The 19,955-nt window shown below is 41.1% G+C and overlaps 2 protein-coding genes and 1 long non-coding RNA gene across 3 annotated transcripts; 1 reads left to right on the top strand and 2 right to left on the bottom strand.

Moving 5' to 3' along the window:
- LOC141800012 (uncharacterized) lies at window positions 1-827 on the top strand. The gene is made up of 3 exons (XR_012599281.1): window positions 1-102; window positions 187-218; window positions 310-827. It is a non-coding gene; the product is annotated as an uncharacterized LOC141800012 (long non-coding RNA).
- A 1,234-nt stretch (window positions 828-2,061) lies between these two features.
- cdk16 (cyclin dependent kinase 16) lies at window positions 2,062-15,449 on the bottom strand. The gene is made up of 17 exons (XM_074680969.1): window positions 15,313-15,449; window positions 14,335-14,529; window positions 13,929-14,084; window positions 13,727-13,845; window positions 13,486-13,614; window positions 13,202-13,258; window positions 11,045-11,159; window positions 10,842-10,936; window positions 10,692-10,754; window positions 9,900-10,023; window positions 9,518-9,638; window positions 8,734-8,831; window positions 7,599-7,704; window positions 7,368-7,410; window positions 6,418-6,508; window positions 6,258-6,332; window positions 2,062-6,137 (listed from the first exon to the last, which is right to left on the bottom strand). Exons 2-17 carry the CDS (start codon window positions 14,456-14,458, stop codon window positions 6,100-6,102), a joined length of 1,554 nt encoding a protein of 517 aa, XP_074537070.1. The 5' UTR covers window positions 14,459-14,529; window positions 15,313-15,449; the 3' UTR covers window positions 2,062-6,099.
- Window positions 15,450-16,417: 968 nt separating this feature from the next.
- Window positions 16,418-19,504, bottom strand: abt1 (activator of basal transcription 1). The gene is made up of 5 exons (XM_074680972.1): window positions 19,346-19,504; window positions 18,295-18,649; window positions 17,284-17,459; window positions 17,005-17,190; window positions 16,418-16,915 (listed from the first exon to the last, which is right to left on the bottom strand). Exons 2-5 carry the CDS (start codon window positions 18,644-18,646, stop codon window positions 16,736-16,738), a joined length of 894 nt encoding a protein of 297 aa, XP_074537073.1. The 5' UTR covers window positions 18,647-18,649; window positions 19,346-19,504; the 3' UTR covers window positions 16,418-16,735.
- Between the last annotated feature and the right edge of the window lie 451 nt (window positions 19,505-19,955).

Genomic DNA, 19,955 nt, shown 5'->3' with positions numbered 1-19,955 from the left:
CAGGTTGCTCCCTGAAAGTTCGCCTGATTCTGGTCATTGTGTCCGTGGGGTCGTTGTCAGCTGTGATGATATTTGTCTGGAGGAAAACCAGTCAGCCTAAAGGTGAGGAGATACAGAACAAAGCCAATTTGTCCAGAGTAAAAAACTGACTTAGCGTGATCCTTCTTTCTTAATGTGTGTTATTAGAACCCGATGAAGAGCCTGATCATTTCATCGAGGTGAGTTTATTTAGATTCAGGTTTTTAAACCTCTTTTCTCCTCTAAAGCTAGCTGATGTTGATGAAATCAAACCCTGCTCTTCTCCTGCAGATGAACCGAGTGTACGAGGTCACAGAAGATGTCAGAGAAGAGGCCAGAGAAGAGGACAAATGGAGTAGATCTCTCAGGAAATTATTCACAGTTTGAAATCTTGATGGTGTGTTAGAAATTTGAAGCAGATTGGACCTTACATGAAGGAGCTACACTGACGTCCTGGTTCATGGCAAGACATCAGAGTTTAACATGGCGCCTTGGTTAGTGATGCTTTATGAAGGCTTGAAAGAAATCTCTGAGCATGATGGAAAACAATATGTTAGGAAAAGGAGGAGTTTTAATCATAGAGGTAAACAGATCACTTCCTGTTGACAGTAGGGGGCATTGACGGTGCCGTGCACGGTCACGGTGTGCTTTTGTTTTGTCTTGTTTTGTGTTTAATTCTGTGTTTTGCCATAATACTGAAAGCTCTAACACCAGAGAAGAGTTTTCTCACCCATACTGTGGCTATTTTTGTTTTGTAAATATTGTATTTTTCACTTTTACAGGCAAACAACCTTGTTTTCATATTCTTAATATTTTATGACTGTATTTATGCTCTTGTTTTTTCACCATTGCAACAACTGGTCAAGACAAATTCCTCGTAATGTAAAAAGTACTTTGCAATAAATCTGATTCTGATTCTACAGTGGAAAAACGGAAATCTTATCAAGTGTTTTTGTCTTATCAGTAGAAAATGTCTTTTTAGACTTAATCTGAGCGACATTCACCTGACCACTCCAGAAAAACGTCTTATTTAAAGATGTTATATGGATCATTGATGTCTTCATGAAATGGTAGTAACATGTTTTGGTCCTAAAAGCCAATAAATCAAGCACAGCAGCATTGTTTCCAGGCTCTCATTGCCTCTCTGTTCAGAACGCTCTGATTTAGTGGGCGTGGCCTTCATATGTAAACGAGCCACCGCTGATACCGCCCCGCTCTTCCACGTCACTGAGAGCGGCGCCACGAGCTCCGAGTGCACAATGATTAGAAAACAGCGAAGCTCATTTACCGTAACATTACAGGCTAAAACAACAGGCTAACCGCAGCTAAAGTTAGCATCCTGAAGCTAACACAGAGACAAGGGGTACACTGAGGAAAACCTCTTCCATCTGCTCCACAGCACACAGCATTTAAAATACTCACATTTCCAGGGTCCCAGGTTTGTTGGTGGATGGTTGGTAATGCACCTGGATTCAGGACCAGTCTATTGGCTAGCCCTCTGTTGGACTGTCCAAAGTTGGAAGAGCAGTCGGCCGTGAAGTGACTGGCACACACATGCACAGTTTTACTGAGTGTAGCTGGAACATTTCCTTGATAAATCAACTCTAGACACCTAGTCTGTCTTCTTCTGAGATGGGAAGCTTGAGCATGGAACTATGAGGCTGTTTACAGCCAAAAACAGAGCAGTGATGGCTCTTCAACTTTGGCATTCTCCTCCCTGGGAGGGGGTTTTTATCTGCTCCAATGGACCAATCAGGTTAGACTTGCTCCTGATTGGTCAAAAGAGGGAATCACTGACGTCAGCAAATCCCCAAAATCCAAATAGCTCGTTTTAGGTCAGGATTTTACATTCACAAGCTCTACTAAGAACAGGTTTTGTCATTAAATATCACATTTTGTGGGCTGGGAGGAAAGACAAAGACCCACAAATTTCACCAAAAGACTTAATAAAGTTATTTATGCATAATATGGGATCTTTAAAAAATACACATCAACAAAAACTGAACAGTTTAAATCCAGGATCACGTGATGAACAGACACTGATAATAAATAAAGAACTTTAATGTTTTATATACTGTAAATATATATCCACAATATATGTGTAAACGTAATTGTATACATTAACAAGATATACTTTATTTTCCATACTTTTACTGATACTTCAAGTAGGATCATTTATAGCATCGGATACGTTGCAGTGCCTTCTCGGCAGATGGAAGAATATTAAAAATAAACAGCATAGAAGTTATCTGGAAGTATTGATCATGCAGTGCTGAGTGTTACAGATAACTTTGGTATCATGTCCAACAAAAACGAAGCTTGTGTCATTTACAAAAGCTGATCAAACTAATCTAGACTCCAAACACCACAAGTCGGGTCATCCTTAACTATCCTTAACGACGCTGGGAGCCTGAATCCAGGTTGATTGTGTTACTCAGTCCCTTTTGATTACGCGTGTGAATCTGTCCCGTGTGGAGGCTGAGACTCACATCATGGATTTCAGATCACAAGACAGCCTGTTGTAATGATATTGATAAAAGAGTAGTCTCTCGTACAAAATGAAAACGCCACCGTCCCAAAAGCATGAACTGTTTCTTCTGTGTGAGACCTGTCCTGGGTAGCAGCTCCTGAACTAAGCTAACTGATTGTTCCGGATCAGTCTGGATGTTTTACTCTAAGCCTAAACACGGTTTTCTAACAAACACTGCAGATTAAAACTTATCTGTAAAAACATCGGGCGTAAACTTCTGCTCACATCAACAGTCTGTACTTACATTCAACATAAACCCTGAACGTACAGGAGTGACTAACCTCCAGTAAGACTCCGCCCTCATGACATCACTTCCTCCTTTCACAGAAACTTTACACGCTCACTGAGCAGCCGAGGAACATTATAAAGTCTATTTTTCAACTTACCAACCAATACCAAGTTTTAAAATGACACAAAACTGATTTCTGATATCCGTCACTCTTTGAACGTTTGCATCGCACCCACTGATGATCAATAACACCTGGCAGGTACCAGATCACTTAAACTCCTAACATGTACACACATGATTTTTACAGCAGATTGTAACAGATCACTTTGACTCAAACAGTAAAACTCGTCAGTCCTTATTGTCTCTTGATCATAAATATTTCTCTACAAATTAAAAAAAAATCTACATCTTAATCATGTTAAGAAAAATATACACATTCCTACTCCTGAAACCAAATCCTTAAAAAAGTATTTCTCACAATCTTTGTCTGAAATAAATGAGAATCTCATGAAGTGATATAAGCCTAAGCCTGATAAACCGTTGGCAAAGCATCTATGTGGACTAACAGTAAAAAGCCGTACATCTTGTCAGTAAGTCGGTGTGTGCAGGGTTCAATAAGCTCCGCCCACTCCATACTCCTGTGATGGAGAAGCTGTTCTTCAGACTTCTGTGTGTTTATCTCAGTTCAGTTTCTCGTTGTTTGACAGTAGAATATTTGGAGGTGAGATGCTAAAATATTGCATTAGCTAACGTTCCTGATTTTTAAAGCAGGGTAAAATACTGTTATGGTAACATGAATAGCTTCTAATGAGCTAAGTCTCTCTGTGTGGACAACAACCAATTTTGTTTGGCGGCCATGAGTGACAGAGAGCTCACCTCAAAACGATCTCAGGATCTCCTGTGATGATTCAGCAATTGCTAAAATCCAGCTGACCAAGCTAACAGTCTGCTAAAACTAACTAATGTAAGCTAACGTTAAGCCAAGAGTCTGATAACAGTCTGCTATAAGAAACTAACATTCAGCTAGTGTAAGCTAACATTCAGCTAATAGTCTGCTGTACGTAAGCTAACATTATGCTGACAGTCTGCTTTACGTAAGCTAACATTTAGCCGACAGTCAGCTACAACTGAGCTAACATTCAGTTTACAGTCAGCAAACATTCAGCTAATAATGGTTAACTGACAGCTAGCAGTTAGCTAGCAGTAGGCCAACATTTAGCCGACAGCCTGCTAACCGTCTGCTTTACCTAAGCTAACATTTATCTTACAGTCTGCTATATGTCAGCTAACATTAAGACAAGTATGCTAACTTTTAGCTAGCAGTCTGCTAAAAGTAAGCTAACACTTGGGCGACAGTCTGCTGTATGTAAGCTATCATTTAGCTGACAGTCAGCTACAACTGAGCTAACATTAAGCCGACAGTCAGCAAACATTATCAGCTTATTATTTGTAAACTGACAGCTATCAGTTAGCTAGCAGTAATCCAATCCATTATTAGCTCATATTATGCAAACAGTAAGCTAACATTCAGCTGACAGCCTGTTAACAGTCTGTTGTACATAAGCTAACATTTAGCTTACAGTTTGCCATATGTCAGCTTACATTCAGACTAGTACTTACATTTAGCTAGCATTCTGCTAAATATCAGCTAACATTTAGGCAACAGTCTGATACATGTAAGCTAACATTTAGCTGACAGTCAGCTACAACTAATCTAACATTCATTTTATAGTCAGCAAACATCCAGCTAATAATTGGTTAACTGACAGCTATCAGTTAGCTAGCATTAATCCAACAGTCAGCAAACATTATCAGCTTACATTATGCAAACAGTAAGCCAGCATTTAGCTGACAGTCTGCTATATGTCAGCTAACATTAAGCTGAGAGTCTGCCAACATTCAGCTAACAGCCTGCCATACGTAAGCTAACATGTAGCCGGTAGACTACTAACATTCTGCAACTTGTTAGCTAACATTTAGCTGACGGTCAGCTGTAACTGAGCTAACATTTAGCATACAGTCAGCAAACATTCAGTTTATAATTGGTTAACTGCTAGCTATTAGTTAGCTAGCATTATTACAACAGTCAGCAAACATTATTAGCTCAAATTATGCAAACAATGAGCTAGCTGTTGTCCAGCAGTAGGCCAAAAGTTGGCTAATGGTAAAAATGTTAATATAAAACAGGTTAGCAGTTGGTTAACATTCAGTCTGCTATAAGGAAGGTTTAGCTTAGCTTACCCTGAAATTCTGCTCATACTTAGCCAAGTGCAGACCAACATCATACTGTCAGCTTATGGTTGGGGAGCAGTTAGCTTACGGTTTAAAAGCAGTAACGTAATGTTTGGATAACAGAGAGCTTAGGGATGGCTAACAGTAGGCTAACAGCTTTCAAGTAGCGAGCTAGTGGTTTTATAGTGATGTAACTGTTAGCTTGAGGGAAGTTAAAGGTTGTTCTATAGCGAGCTAGATGTTAGCTAGCAGTGAGCTAAAAGTCAGCTAGGAGTGAACAGTAATTAAATTTTGAGCTAGCAGCGGGCTAACTGTTAAGGGCTCAGAAACTGAAACCTGTTTCTTCTTTGAAGTAAAAACTGTTCAACAGGAAACTTGAACTGGAACTCTGCTTTGTGGGTCAATGCAATGAAACAGGAAAGAAGTGACCTTTTCAAAATAAAGCAGCATTTGACCTCCCATGAACGTCAGTGTTTTGTACTACACTCTACGATAAATATATCTACAGCATCACAGTCTGAGTGTACAACACACACATGCAGAACAGCAGGAACAAGCTCCTAACTTTCAGAATAAGAGTCTTTCCGTTAGAATAAAATGGCTTCTCTTTGTTTTGTTTTTTTTCAGAATAAATAACACTGAAGGTCTGCAGCAAACACGCCAAAAACATGACAAAACTCTGTGTTTGATTGAATGATCACCAGTCCAACTCTGATGACATCATCAGCGATGTCATCACGTAGAAGTCGGATCAACTGAGATTTGCTGCAAGTGTATGAGTAGGTGGAACATAACAGCATCCAAGTGTTTCCATGACAACGAGGCGGCGTTCCAGAACTCTTAGATCCTGAAAAAGTTTTTTAAAAACTTCTCGTGAATCAGTGAAATGGAAGACTGATTTCATCCACGTCGACTTCAGTCAAACATTGCTTTGTCAGCTGAGGTCACTCTGTTGTCCTTTGACAACAACATGCTGTGAAGTGATTGTAACGTTTGGGATTTTATTATTGCATGTTTTTACTTCCTGTTCTTCAGCAGACCCAACTTCCTCGATGATGTCATAAAGACAAACCCCGCCTACTTGGGAAACTCAGAAGAGCAGACTCTGCCTCCTGGTTGGACTGTTGGCTGCAGAGAGAAGTAAAGAAACAAATAGATCCAGTATTTCTTTGTAACTTAGTTCAAAAGGCTGTTTTATGTGGAAGTTTACAGTTCAACTCGTGTGTGTGTGTGCGTGTGTTTTTTTACCTGAGTCAGCTGCGGCTGTTGGTCTGACTGTTTCCTTCTCCAGGTGGATCTCTGGCAGACTGAAGATGGATGTCGCTGAAGTAAACATCAGAGTGACTTAGTGATGTCATCAGACACAGTGATGTCATTAGTTCAAAGCAGGTCAAAGGTTTACACTTACTGTCAGGAAGTGACTTCACTCTGTTTCCCAGGTTACTGAAGTAAGGATGGCTCATGGACGCGTCAGCTGAGATCCTCTTCTTCCCTTCAAACTGGAAATAAAGATTAAACACATTATGACACATGATGATGTAATTTCTGCTCTGGCTTTGCTTTGATATTATTTCTTTTGTTTGGGTTTATTATTTGTTGAGTCAGTCCCTGGCAACATACTTTGACGTTCCACCATGAAACAGGAAGTTACCACTCATTCTGCTCTGGATTTTACATGCATGATGCAAAATCCTCCTCTGAACACATCGTTCTTCAAGACTCACCACAGCAATATGCAAAGAGGTCACCCTGACTCTCATGAGACTGGTGTGTTGACAGATCTACAGAGCACTTTGGGTCATGATGGTAGCACCACCTGGTGGCAGTAGCAGGCTATAACACGCACATAGCCATTAGGGCTCAGAACTGTCCAAGGTCCTAATGGAGAGTGAATTTTTCCCAATCAACATTTTAGGTTTTGGTCAAATCCGTGTATCGTTTGTTCAGTTGATCTACAATTATGAATCAGGGCCACGGTTGATTTTGTTGTCATTATTTAATTTGTTGGCTCATCGTGACCTGGAAGTTGTAGAAGGAGCAGCTTCTCTGCCAAGAGAGCGTAGATAAGGTCGATTTGATGGTAGTTACACGCACAAGGATGGACGGCAATGTTTTGTTCAAAGGAGCTAAACAAGTGACTCCTGATCCTGCATCAGAAGAATCCTGAACTGATCACACCTACACGTCAGTATTTACCTGAGGTCACAATGCCGCCCCCTGCTGGCAGGAACAGACCATTTACTGTGAATTTACTTTAAACAAGGGCACAAAAGTCGTCCCACCTGGAGGAAGTTCAGTTTTCATGTCTTTATCGATCATTTAAAAACTTTATTAAAAAGCAAGGAGACGTTCACTGACCTGCAGGAACTTTGACAACAGCTCCACACCTTCACTGCTGAGTCTGTACACACACACACACACACCCACACACACACACGCACACACACACACACACACACACACACACACACACACACACACACACACACACACACACACACACACACACACACACACAGACAAAATAGAGTCAACTTCCTTTAGCTGTGTGTGTATCAGCGGTGTACCTGGAAGTGTGTGTGTGTTTACCTGGGAGTGTGTGTGCTCAGTCTCTCAGCTCTGTACTGTGGGTAGTTGTACGTCACAAACTCGTCGTTTGAACTGATCCCAGGCCAGCTCTGCTCCGTCGGAGTTCCTGCTCACACATGAAAAACTTGATAAATTCATACTTAAAGTCTCTGTGAGGACCGTTAGAAAAAAGCTCCTTTTTTCAGGATTTCCGTTTCCCATGAGCACCATCACCCACTGTCGCTAAGACGTGACCAAGCTTGGAGCGTGGAGCTTCTTTTTTTTACTCTACTTTTCTTTGTTTAAGATAACTTTTCCCAGGATGCGATGAAGTGATGTATTTATCTATTGTTTGAAAAGTGGTAACAATCAAACTCAGTTTGAAGTTTGGTGTCTTATTTCCTACCAGAGCTCATCTACCAACTCCAACCTCACCAAGCAGAGCTAACGTAACCTCACTCTTCATTTTATTGATAGACTCTCAAGTTTGAACAGACCACTGCAGAATAACTGCTGACTGTGGGTTGGAGGCAACATTACCACAAACAGATTGGTTTTTTAACCTCAAGCTCTTGTTTTAGCCTTTAGCTTTTGTTTAAGCCTTTAGCTCTTCTTTCAGCCTTTAGGTATTGTTTTGGCCTTTAGCTTGTGTTTCAGCCTTCAGCTCTTGTTTTAACCCTTAAATCTTGTTTTAGCCTTTAGCACAGCCTTCAGCTCTTGTTTTTGCCTTCAGCTTGTGTTTTAGCTTTAGCTCTTCTTTCAGACTTTAGGTATTGTTTTAGCCTTTAGTTTGTGTTTAAGCCTTCAGCTCTTGTTTCAGCCTTTAGCTCTTGTTTCAGACTTTTGCATTTGTTTCAGCCTTTAGCTCTTGTTTTAGCCTTTAGCTTGTGTTTTAGCCCTTAGCTCTTGTTCTATCACTCTCCCATTTGGAGCTTTAGCTTTCCTCAGCTCTTCTGTCTTTTTTCTGATCATGGATTATGAACAGCCAAAAATTTTACACTGAGAAAATTTCAAGATCCCTTAGAAAGTCCTCACAGGGCCTTTAAATATCATCCTTTACCTGATAACCAACATTATGAAGACATTTACACTTACAAACTGTTAACTAACACACACAGACACATCTCAGAAAGGTAACTGAAGCTGATTGGCTCACCCAAGAGTTTGAAGATGAAGTGAAGCTCCTCCTCCACCGTAGAGCCAGGAAACAGAGGACGACCTGTCGCCATCTCATAGAAGATACAACCAACACCCCTACAGACAGACAGACAGGAAACAGACAGGCAGACAGACCGATTAAAAACAGACACTAGTTAAAACTAAGGTTGTGTTTTTTACCTCTTCCTTTTAACAATAACAGTTTTGTTGCATTACCACACTCCTGTTCAGCCCTGTTTCCACCAAGCCTTTCACGTTGGTTCGTCTTGGTGGAAATTTTGTGTCGCTTCTTTTGACTAAAACTGGGACCGATTGCCAAATTACCCACCCGTACCGTCCCACTTTTTGATTCCCCTCTGGTGGGGTGGCACACATACCAAGACCCCAGAAGGTGGAGCTAGAAACACTTCAGACAGCTGATTGGTGGAAAGAATCATCACTTCCTGTGCGACAGCAGCTGTCAGTCTTCTCTGAAACAAAGCCTAATTGTTCTTTGTAACAAAGAGCCACATGCCAATCACAAAGAAGACAAATTGCTGGATGTCTTCCATTGATTCTCTTTGTTTAATGTGTCGAGTTTTTCTTCTTCGTTGGATTTACTAGCAGGGTACACTGTGTCCCGCCATCACGCAATTACGTAGCTGATGCAGTTATCAGCATTTGGCTAACACTCCACCTACCAAGAAGGGCACAGTTTGCTTGACCTATCCAACCAAAATGTACCGATCCGTACCGGACTACTTGGTGAAAACAGGGCTTTACTCTACCACATCTGTACTGACCACATGTCGATGTGCGTGGAGTAATCGGTGCTGCCCAGCAGGATGTCCGGTGGTCTGTACCACAGCGTCACGACCTCGTTAGAGTACGTCTTTGTTGGGATAGACTTTGCCCTCGCCAAACCTGAAAGAAAAAGTCACACCTGAGTGAATCAAATCTTTGCAGGATTCTGGTCTTTGTTATCGAAGTGAGTTGAAGAGGTGTGCAGCATGCATAAAGAAAAGGAAGATGGAGATCTTAAGCCAGAAAAGATGAGAGGAGTTTGTGAAGGAAGGAACAAACAGGATTAGAAACAATCCCCCCTTTCATCTTTGATTCAGAGCCCAAAGCTGTTTTTTTTCTTCATGCCCAGTTTGAAGAAGTCAACATGAAAAGTCCGCTCACCAAAGTCAGCCAGCTTGAGCTCTCCTCGCTCGTTGATCAGGAGGTTTTGGGGTTTCAGGTCTCTGTGGAGCACTTTCCTCCGGTGACAATACGACAAGCCCCGCAGCAACTGGAAAAGAAAGAGCTGAGAAAAAAAAACAGAGCAGTCAGAGGAGTAACTGGTTACCAGGGCAACACAGTTAACCAACCAGTAATAAAAGCACGTGTTGCTCAAATCCAGACATGACTGAAGTTCAGATCAGTTAACATTCAAAAAACTTAATGAGACCTACAGACCAGAGGTGGTCCTGGCTAGTTTTAGGCCTCGGGCAAACCAACCCCCTACCTCCAAACCCCAAAACCCCACTGTCAAACCCCACCTATACATACAAACACAAAAATAAATGATGAAATATTTGTTTTATTAATCATATTAAATCTTAAATACAAAAAGGCACTTAAAGAGGCAAAGTTATCTGCTGCATGTCTTGTGGTGGTTGTGACAATATTTTTCCCGACTGTCTGTTGGACAGGGGGTGTACATGTTTATCTGTCTGTGTAAGCATTGCAGCTGAACACTGCTGTGCACGATACAGAGAGCAGAGATGTGAACAAGTGACCATGAGACAGAAATGACCTCACGTCATGTAAATAAGATAAATAACGTATAACTGTTTAGTCTGTTAAATAAAAAAAACAAGGTGCAGACCTGATCTTTGAGAGAGGTGATGAACCGCCACTTTAATCTTTCCTACATTTCAAGTTTTAAATGAGGAAACTCATACACAAACAGACTCACTCAGGTTTTCTTACCTTGACGTTGTGGACATTGATGCTGTTTCCACAGTCGTCCAGATACTGTTTAAGATCTTTGTCCTGAAAATTAAATAAAAGAAACGACTTCAGCAACCCTTAAACACACAATAACAGAGATGTTTGTGCAAAAGTGTGTGTGTGTCTCACCAGATACTCAAACACCAAGGTGAGGGACTTCTGGGTGTGGATGATGTCATGAAGTGTGACGATGTTCGCATGTTTCAGATCCTTCAAAAGAGACACTGAGGTAGAAGATACACACGTCAGTAAACACACACTAACACACTACATGCAGACTCACAGACATGTTAGTGTAACTCCATGGTTGTTCATGGGCTCTCCAGGAATACCTTCTCTGATGGCCGTACAGGGAGCTCCTTCCTCGTGCTCCAGACGGATTTCTTTCAGGGCCACAAGATTCTCCGTGAGTTTACTGCGACCTTTATACACTGTAGCATAAGTTCCCTGCAGAGAGACAGGTGAGAGGAAGACAGGTGAGAGACAGACAGGCAAGGGACTGACAGGTCAGGGACAGAGATGGACGGTTGTTATGTAATCTCTCAGAGTGAAGGCCCATAAATGAGACCCAATCAGAGTAAAGGATGGGTCAAAAAATTTCTGAAGACAGCCACAGGTTTGATTGTAATAAAGCGTTAACACCATAATAGTCTGTTACAGTCTGAATAAGAGTGTTAAATACAATTATAGTCTGTTATAGACTGTTATAGACTGTCATACAGTGTTATAGATTATTATGGACTATTTTAGTCTGTAGTAGTCTGTATTAGAGTGCTATGGACCATAATAGTTTGTAATAGTGTTATAGACTATAATAGTCTGTTATAGACTGTTATAGTCTATTAAAGTTTGTATTAGATTGTTTCAGACTATTATAGTCTTTTATGGTCTGTATTAGTGTTATCGACTATTCTACTTTGTTGTAGTTTCTAATAGTGTTATAGACTATTAAAGGTCCCATATTATACAAAAATCACTTTATCAAGTCTTTTAGTGAAATGTGCGGGTCTTTGTCTTTCCTCCCAGCCTACAAAATGGGATATTTAATGACCAAACCTGTACTTAGTAGAGCTTGTGAATGCTGTTTGGATTTTGGGGATTTGCCAACGTCAGCAATTCCCTTTTTTGACCAATCAGGAGCAAGTCTGACCTGATTGGTCCGTTGAAGAGCCATCACTGCTCTGTTTTTGGCTGTAAACAACCACATAGTTCCATGCACAAGCTTCCCATCTCTGAAGAAGACAGACTAAGTGTCTAGAGTTTATTTATCAGGAAATGTTCCACCTACACTCAGTAAAACTGTGCATGTGTGTGCAAGTCACTTCACGGCCGACTGCTTTTCCAACTTTGGACAGTCCAACAGAGGGCTAGCCAATAGACTGGTCCTGAATCCAGGCGCATTACCAACCATCCTCCAACAAACCTGGGACCCTGGAAATGTGAGTATTTTAAATGCTGTGTGCTGTGGAGCAGATGGAAGAGCTTTTCCTCAGTGTCCCCCTGTCTCTGTGTTAGCTTCAGGATGCTAACTTTAGCTGTGGTTAGCCTGTTGTTTTAGCCTGTAAAGTTGCGGTAAATGAGCTTCGCTGTTTTCTAAACATTGTGCACTCGGAGCTCGTGGCGCCGCTCTCAGTGACGTGGAAGAGCGGGGCGGTATCAGCGGTGGCTCATTTACATATGAAGGCCACGCCCACTAAATCAGAGCGTTCTGAACAGAGGGGCTATGAGAGCCTGGAAACAATGCTGCTGTGCTTGATTTATTGGCTTTTTGGACCAAAACATGTTACTACCATTTCATGAAGACATCAATGATCCACATTAAACTGCAGAAAAGGAGCAGAATATGGGACCTTTAAAGTCTGTTAGAGACTGTTTAAGCCTATCATAGTAGATTGTTATAGATTATTATAGACTACTGTTAAAGACTTTAATAGACTTATATAGACCATTAAAGTTTTTATGTACTGTTACAGTCTGTTAAAAACTGCTACAGAGTTTAAAGACTCAGGCTTTTATGGACTGTTAGAGAATGTTATAGACTACTATAAACTGTTATAAACTTAGACTGTTGTAGACTGATACTGACTGTTACAGACTAGTATAGATTGGTATAGACTGGTTAAATCTTGTAGGCTCCCGTAGGCCTGCGTAGATCAGAGTAGGTGTGTAAAGGTCTGTGTAAGTGGCTGTTGTTTGTTTTTGTGATCTGCAGGTATTACTGTCAGTCTCACCATCATAATGTTGATGGGTCTTAAAAACACATACAGAATACTCGCTTTGAGCTGGTCATGAAGCAGCCTCATATCAGCACAGGTACATTTTTGGGGCTATTTACTGGTACATGTGTAGACATCAGGCAGATTCTTAGTTTTAAAAATGATAAACCTGTAAAACCTTGGAGAAAACATAAAGATGAGACGGGAACATCTCCCTCTGCAGAACACTAAACCTTTAAAGCAGCCGGATTCAAACGCTCCATTTGTCCTCACCTCGCCCAGTTTGTCCAGCTTGATGTAAGTCTCCAGTTTCCCAAAACCAATCTCTGACTGCAAAGACACAGAGAGGTTTCACATTTCACACATCGATCAAAAGAAAGAGCGGGGCAGAACTCAAGGTCGTTTCTGGAGTCATTTTAACGAGCTAATGAGCTGCTGTCGGAAAACTCCTCACCTCAGTGTGAAGCTAACACCTTTCTACAGATCAGGGAGCGTATTAAAACTACTGAACTCAATTAAACAAAAGATGATGAGAGGAAGAGTTCAAGCTTACACACCAGGGACACTCTGCGCAGCCGTCTGCTGATTGGCTGATCAAACAGAGACGGACCAATCACGTTAAACTTCTCCAGGTAACCATCAGGAAGACGAATATCAGCCGGCAACGACAAACGCTTGTTTATGTCCTGGAACAGCAGACAGGAAAAAAACAGAGATGAAGAGACAGAGATAGAGATACTGGACACCAGAGTCCATGCAAGACTGTGTGTGTGTGTGTGTGTGAGAGTGTGTGTGTACCTCAGAGGAGATCTTCTTGTTCCTCATCCTGACTCTGACTGGACTCTGAACATCGTCGGATGAAGAAGCCGGATCACTTTCACCATCCGAACTCATCTTCACGTCCTCGTGAACAATCTCTGAGAAAACACCACCACAGTAAGATCACATGGTGTGGTTGTAGTATCCGTAGTATTTGTACTTGTGTTGAGAGTATTAGTACCCAGGCGGGTGGTGTGGTTCAGGTACGAGCTCAGGCTGCGCCCAAGGATTCGGGGTTTTCGTCCATAAGACTGAAGAAGAGATGAAACAGAAGAAGAAGAACCTCGAACCTTTAAACCAGCAGAAGAAGAAGAAGAACCACGACGGGACATCACCTCTGAGAGGAGGAACAAAAAAACATAACAGAAGAGAAATCAACATAAAAACAATCAAAAACATGATCTTTAGATTTATATCCTGATTAATCATCTGATTAATCATCTGATTAATTATCTGATTAATTATCTGATTAATCTGCTTTTGTGCCGAGTGTTGATTCATTAGGACACTAGTGGACACTCAGGGAACTGCAGTTTTAGATCATCTCAGTTTAATTGCTCAAACCCATGGTTGGCATTTGGATTTACCTGAGTCGCTGAGTGATGTCACTTCCTGGTTGATGGTGTCACTCTGCTTCCTGTCCCCTCCTGTGGCCCCGCCCCTCCCCAGAGTGAATGACAGCTGCCGTTTGATCTTCCTCATCCTTTCCATCAGAGGGGCCCGAGGGGGCAGGGGGGGGCGGGATGCTGAAGGGGGTGGAGCCGCCAGTCTGGGTACCACACCTGGACATGCACACATTAACACATTAGCACACTCAAGTGAAAAAAAATCAAACGTTAAAGTGTAAAATGACCGAGCAGACGTCTCTTTTTGAGAATATAGATGGAGTTCCAGCAGGATGATGCGTACCTGGACCCACACTAGTGTCCTTACCTGTACCTACGTACAAACACACTTTTAAAATAACAAGACAGCATCTTACAACATCCCCAACCCTAACCCACCAGTTGAAAATGGACTTTGATTTAACACCTTCAACACCTGTCTTCCTCTAACACCTGCTGAGCATGTGTCAGGTGCTACAGGTAGTGGATGATACCAACACACCTGGGTTTATCTACCTTTTATATGAACACCTGAAAAACAGAATCATCTTAGTTTAGCCTATCTGACAGTTATATGCTAACACCTGACTGACAGGTGTAAACCAAACACCTAGGTGACAGCTTACATACTAACACCTGACCGACAGGTATCTGGCATCACAGTGAATCACTGCGTCCCTAGAAACCACAGGTACGTATCCGTCTGTGCTGCAGCTAACGGCTAACGTCTGTGCTCTGGGGTCTCAGTGGTACCGTCTATGTTCTGCTGTCCTCTCGATGTGTTTGTGTATCAGAGTGCTGAGGACGGGCCCCGTCTATCTCCTGCACTGAATGTCATCAGTGTTATTATTAGCAGCGGAGGCGGAGCGGGTTATCTGCTGCTCCGGTAACAGCTCCCCTCACGGACAGAAAGAACCGTTCCCGGGAGGCCCGGGAGGCCCGGTGGTGTGAAGTACTCACCGGAATGATCCGTCCCGGGTTCCCCTTTGGCTCGGTTCAGTCTGACAAGGTGTCGGGTCTTCTTGGCTCCCAGTAATCTGCAGCCATGTTGCTGCTCCGCTCCGCTCCTCCGGTGTGTCCTGACGTACGGAACACACACACAGCGCACCGTTAGTGACGTCACAGAATTATATACAGAATAAAACACACAACACAATAAATGCAGGAAAGGACGTTTAATGAAATGTTTTTATGTGTTTGACCCCATTATATTTTTTTTAATGTCAAAATAAAAAAGATTCAATATGAGTAAAAATAAAGGCCTGTTACTCCTCAAGGTCTGGATCTATAAACACCAGAAATAAAAAAAAAATAAAAACGTTTAAGGATTTTACAAAGGAGGATGAGGGCAACTAACGAAAAAAAAAAAATTAATACTATTTTTTTCTCTGAGAAAGAATGACAAAATTCTGAGTTAAATATCAGAATTCTGAGAAAAAAAAATCAGAATTTTGACTTTAATCTCAGAATTTCATTTCTTTTTCCTTCTGGAAAAATAGTAAAAACAAAAATGGACAGTTTGGATGTAAATATAAACAGTTCGATGTTTGTAGTGAAATTGACTTATAGTCCATAAAAATAAGGAATATTTATTTTTAAGGAATATAATATAATAATAATTATATATATATATATATATATATATATATATATATATATATATATATATATATATATATATATATATATATATATATATACATATAAAGGTAGGTACAAATAATTGAGAGGTTTCACAATAAGATAATCCTTGCCCAAATCAATCTCCTTAGTAATACTGCTCCTACTCATAAATACTTAAACATACTTTACTCCTTATTCTTTAGTTCAGCTGTGTACTAAATTTCTCAGGGAATTTTTGTAACCAATAAAAAAAATAAAAATAAAAAATAAATAAACTAAGTGAAAACTCCTCCTCCAGCTCGTTCTCACTGTCTTTTCAGAGAAAATATACCAAGATTTTTGAGTTCATAATTTATTAACAATTAAACTGAAATAGTCTGTTCATCAGTTGATCAAAAGTTTGAGACCATATATATATATAAACTGTTTATAAAAACTGTTTTATACAGGTATACAGACGGTGATCATACAGACAGAGCACAGTTATGTCAAAGAGATTTATTTACAACATTTTACAAGGAGATTTTTACAGGTGTTTTGTGATGACATCATTTACCTGTACAGCTGTGTTTGACAGGGACCAGAGAAGGTTAAAGGTCAAAGGTCAAAGGTCAGTCCACTGATAGGTAAATAGTCTTAACCAGCTTGTGCAAGTACAGGAGAAAAGGATGCCGTGAGCCTCTTTCCCAGAATGCCATGTGGTTGGTTGGTTGGTACCGTTTCCATGACAACCATCAGCCTATCAGCTGTCCTTTCTCTGTTACTCTGATTTGTTGGTATTGAAAATCTTAGCGAGCAGCGAGAGGTTTGATTGGCTCTTCTGCTGATGGAGGCTGGCTTTGTCCAGGTGCTTCTGGGTAACAGAGTTCTTCTTCTTCTTCCTCCTCTGGATCTCGTCCTCCGTCTGACGCTGCGTGAAGTCCCAGGTCTTATCCTCCACCTGTGGACCACAAACAGCGTTTACACCAAAATCCACTGGCTCCACCTGAAGCTGCAGGTAACATACAGGTAACATGTAGGTGAGTTTACCTCTTGACCGTCCTTCTGCCTCTTCTTCCTCACGTTGTCCAGGTGGCCGCTTCGCTCCACGTTGTCCAGGTAGAAGTTTGTCTCCCGTTTAGCCTGAGACACCTCCGTCCTGAGTCTCTGCTGCAAAACCGTCTGCTCGTAGGCCAAACGCTCATTTAGGTGAGTCCACTGAAACCTGTGCAGGTACTACAGAGAGACAGACAGGTGACAGACAGACAGGTGAGTCCACTGATGTCACAGGGTGGGTTAATGGGGTCACATGTTGCCAAGCAGACCTACCTTCATAGACCACAGGTCAGAGGAGTAGTGTTGGCGTTTCCTGGTTCCCATCGGCGTGTTGTGCAGAGACGCTGCGACTTGTTTGGCGACTCGTTTATCGATAAACTCCACCCACCCTTCAGTGAAGTCGCACCTCCTCGAGCCAGACTTCTTCTTTCTTCTCTTCACTTGACCTCCTAGAGAGAAGAGTGGACAAGGAAACAAGGGCAGAGGAAATGAGGGAACATTTTTATTGTGTCCTTAACAACGAGTCTGAATGAGCAGCTGCTGTTTTTGTTGTTGTTCTTATTGTTGGTGGTGGTTTTAGATGACTGTGGTCATAGCAACTCTGGGGACTAAACAACTAGGGATGGGTATCTTCTACCTTTCAACGGTACTGATTTTCGATACTTCTGCGTACTGATCTGTTTTAATAATAAAACTTTTTTCAATTTAAATTGTTTTTTCCTCAATATATAATTTTGCAATGTTGTGTTCATGTCCAGTATGGAAAATCCCTAACTCTTCCATCCCTCACAGTCACAAGGATGTGTTTAAGTACCTAAACATGCTGCCACTTTATTTTATATGAATCGATACTCAAAACTATAGAAAGAATACCTATAATAGTACCTAATTTGGTACCCATTCCTATATACACAGCAGTCATTATGTTAACTATAGGGACACAAATGATAAAGTGACAGTTTTACATTTCTGCAAAATGCTGTAAGTTTAAAGTTGAGTTATAGACCTCTGCATCACACACAGCAGAGTTATCCCCTGATGTGTAAAGAGACACAAACACATGCATACACACAGGGACGAGCACAGTCTGTATCATGGACGGAGTCGGGAAAAATAATGTCACAACCAACACAAGGAACGCAGAGTCTATTAATCTCACAAAACACTGGACTAATGACAAAGTTCCTGACCAACTTTAAACAATCTGTGTGTGTGGTCAGTGTGTTTATGAGAGTGTGTGTTTGTAAACACATCCTTTAGGTGCGACTGAGTTTTCTGAGGTACCTTCAGGTTGGAGGAAGACGCGTCCGATCTCTCCGTACGCTGAGAGCAGATTCCTCAGGTGTCTTGGGCGGAGCCTCGGAGGAATGTGACCCAGGTAGATAATACCTGGAACGCATTTCTTCCCTGAACTCGTGCGACCTCCAGCATCTTTCTTTACAGAGCTCGGCTTCATCCTGACAACAGCAGCATCCTCTTGACCTCCTTCAATCTCCTCCTCCTCCTCCTCCTCCTCCTCCTCCATGGCCTCTCTCTCCTCCTCTTCATCCTCACCAGTGGCTTCTCTCTCCTCCTCCTCCTCCATTGTCTCCTTCTCCTCTGTTGTGTTCATCTCCTCCTCCTCTCCTCTCTTCATTTTCTGCAGGTCAAACAGGAACTTTAAACTCTTTCAGAATAAAACTCAAAGAATGATAAAATGGTCAGTTGATCATATTTATCTTCAGACATTAAATAAAGCCTCCTTAAAATAAGTAATACCTCCACTAAAAGATGTTGTGGTGCCATCAAACTCACAGCACACATAAACCACATCCTCTAGATTATACTACACTTCTTACTAGAAAAACAATGTGCTTTGGGTTTTATAATTTGCTGCTTGTTAGGTATAATAATCAATAAAGTCACTATTCTCAGTTGTAGGGGGACATGAAAATCGTTAGATATACTCCATATCTTGTTTATATTTCAGCACTTGGCTTGGAAATGTTGGCTTTGACTCATTTCTAAAGATTTCTTTTACCTACCAAAAATAAAAACACTGTTTCTTTCCTCTTCAGATTTTAGTAGCAGTACTCAGTATAAACAGTGAGTGTCTCTTTTAGCCGAAACAGTGACAGTCCTTAGTTTGGAAACTGTGTTTTTAAATAATTTAGAATAATTTTAACATGAAAACATTAAACATAAGTCACCATTTTAAGATCTAGGGTCATCGAATAAGCATTCCCTTTAAAGGAAAGTGGCTGTGCACACATACACACACGAACACACACCGTGTAGTCTGATATAAAGAGCTATAAACTCGTCGTTACGGTCACAGTTAACGGGTCTAGGTCACCTGGTTCTGGGTTTAGCTGGTGTTCCTGGTTCTGGGTCTAGCTGCTGCTCCTGGCTCTGGTTTTAGCTGCTGTGCCCGGTTGTGGATCGTCTGCTTCTTGCTTCGTTCACATGTGGAACATTTGTCGCGTGTTGATGACGTCGCAAATGCATCCAAAATAAAAGTTCGGTCATTCTCGATGGGGAAAACAAAATTTCTTATCATAAATGATTATATTTTATCACTTTACATTATAACGATTACGATATTAATATTATACAGTCTTTAAAGAAGGAGATAAAATCGATATTTGACAGATGTCGGACTGACTTGGAGAGTTTAATGATGATTTGTAAGTTGTGACTAATACATAGCTGATGTGGTCAGACTGATTACGATACACAAATTTCATCCTTTCATCATTGTTTTACTTAATATTTACCGTCAGTCTGTCTGTTATACACTTTCTTGCTGTGGTTACAGATGATAGGATTATTTCGGAAATTTTCAATTCGAAATAATTAATGCCTCTCATTAAATCTTAATCTGTTTCATATATGACTGTGTAATTAATGAGTATATAAATATTTAATGATACGTTTCATAAGCCAGTGTTCACCCTTTAACACGA

Source organism: Halichoeres trimaculatus, unplaced genomic scaffold (assembly GCF_033239565.1).
Source record: "Halichoeres trimaculatus isolate MK-OKI-2021-1 unplaced genomic scaffold, fHalTri1.1 fHalTri1_scaffold_11, whole genome shotgun sequence".
NCBI classification, from domain to species: domain Eukaryota; kingdom Metazoa; phylum Chordata; class Actinopteri; order Labriformes; family Labridae; genus Halichoeres; species Halichoeres trimaculatus.
The sequence above is the reverse complement of the archived record's forward strand: the minus strand, read 5'-3'. Positions and strand labels throughout refer to the sequence as shown.

Excerpts from the sequence above, each read along its gene's own strand:
- cdk16 (XM_074680969.1), bottom strand. The coding sequence starts at position 14,458 with ATGGAAAGGATGAGGAAGATCAAACGGCAGCTGTCATTCACTCTGGGG. Across the intron at positions 10,937-11,044 it reads CTGTACGGCCATCAGAGAAG|TGTCTCTTTTGAAGGATCTG; the intron begins GTATTCCTGGAG and ends CTTCTACCTCAG. Across the intron at positions 6,509-7,367 it reads TGTTGTCAAAGTTCCTGCAG|TTTGAAGGGAAGAAGAGGAT; the intron begins GTCAGTGAACGT and ends CTTTATTTCCAG.
- abt1 (XM_074680972.1), bottom strand. The coding sequence starts at position 18,646 with ATGAAGAGAGGAGAGGAGGAGGAGATGAACACAACAGAGGAGAAGGAG. Across the intron at positions 17,191-17,283 it reads CTGACCTGTGGTCTATGAAG|TACCTGCACAGGTTTCAGTG; the intron begins GTAGGTCTGCTT and ends GTCTCTCTGTAG. Across the intron at positions 16,916-17,004 it reads GGCAGAAGGACGGTCAAGAG|GTGGAGGATAAGACCTGGGA; the intron begins GTAAACTCACCT and ends TGTGGTCCACAG.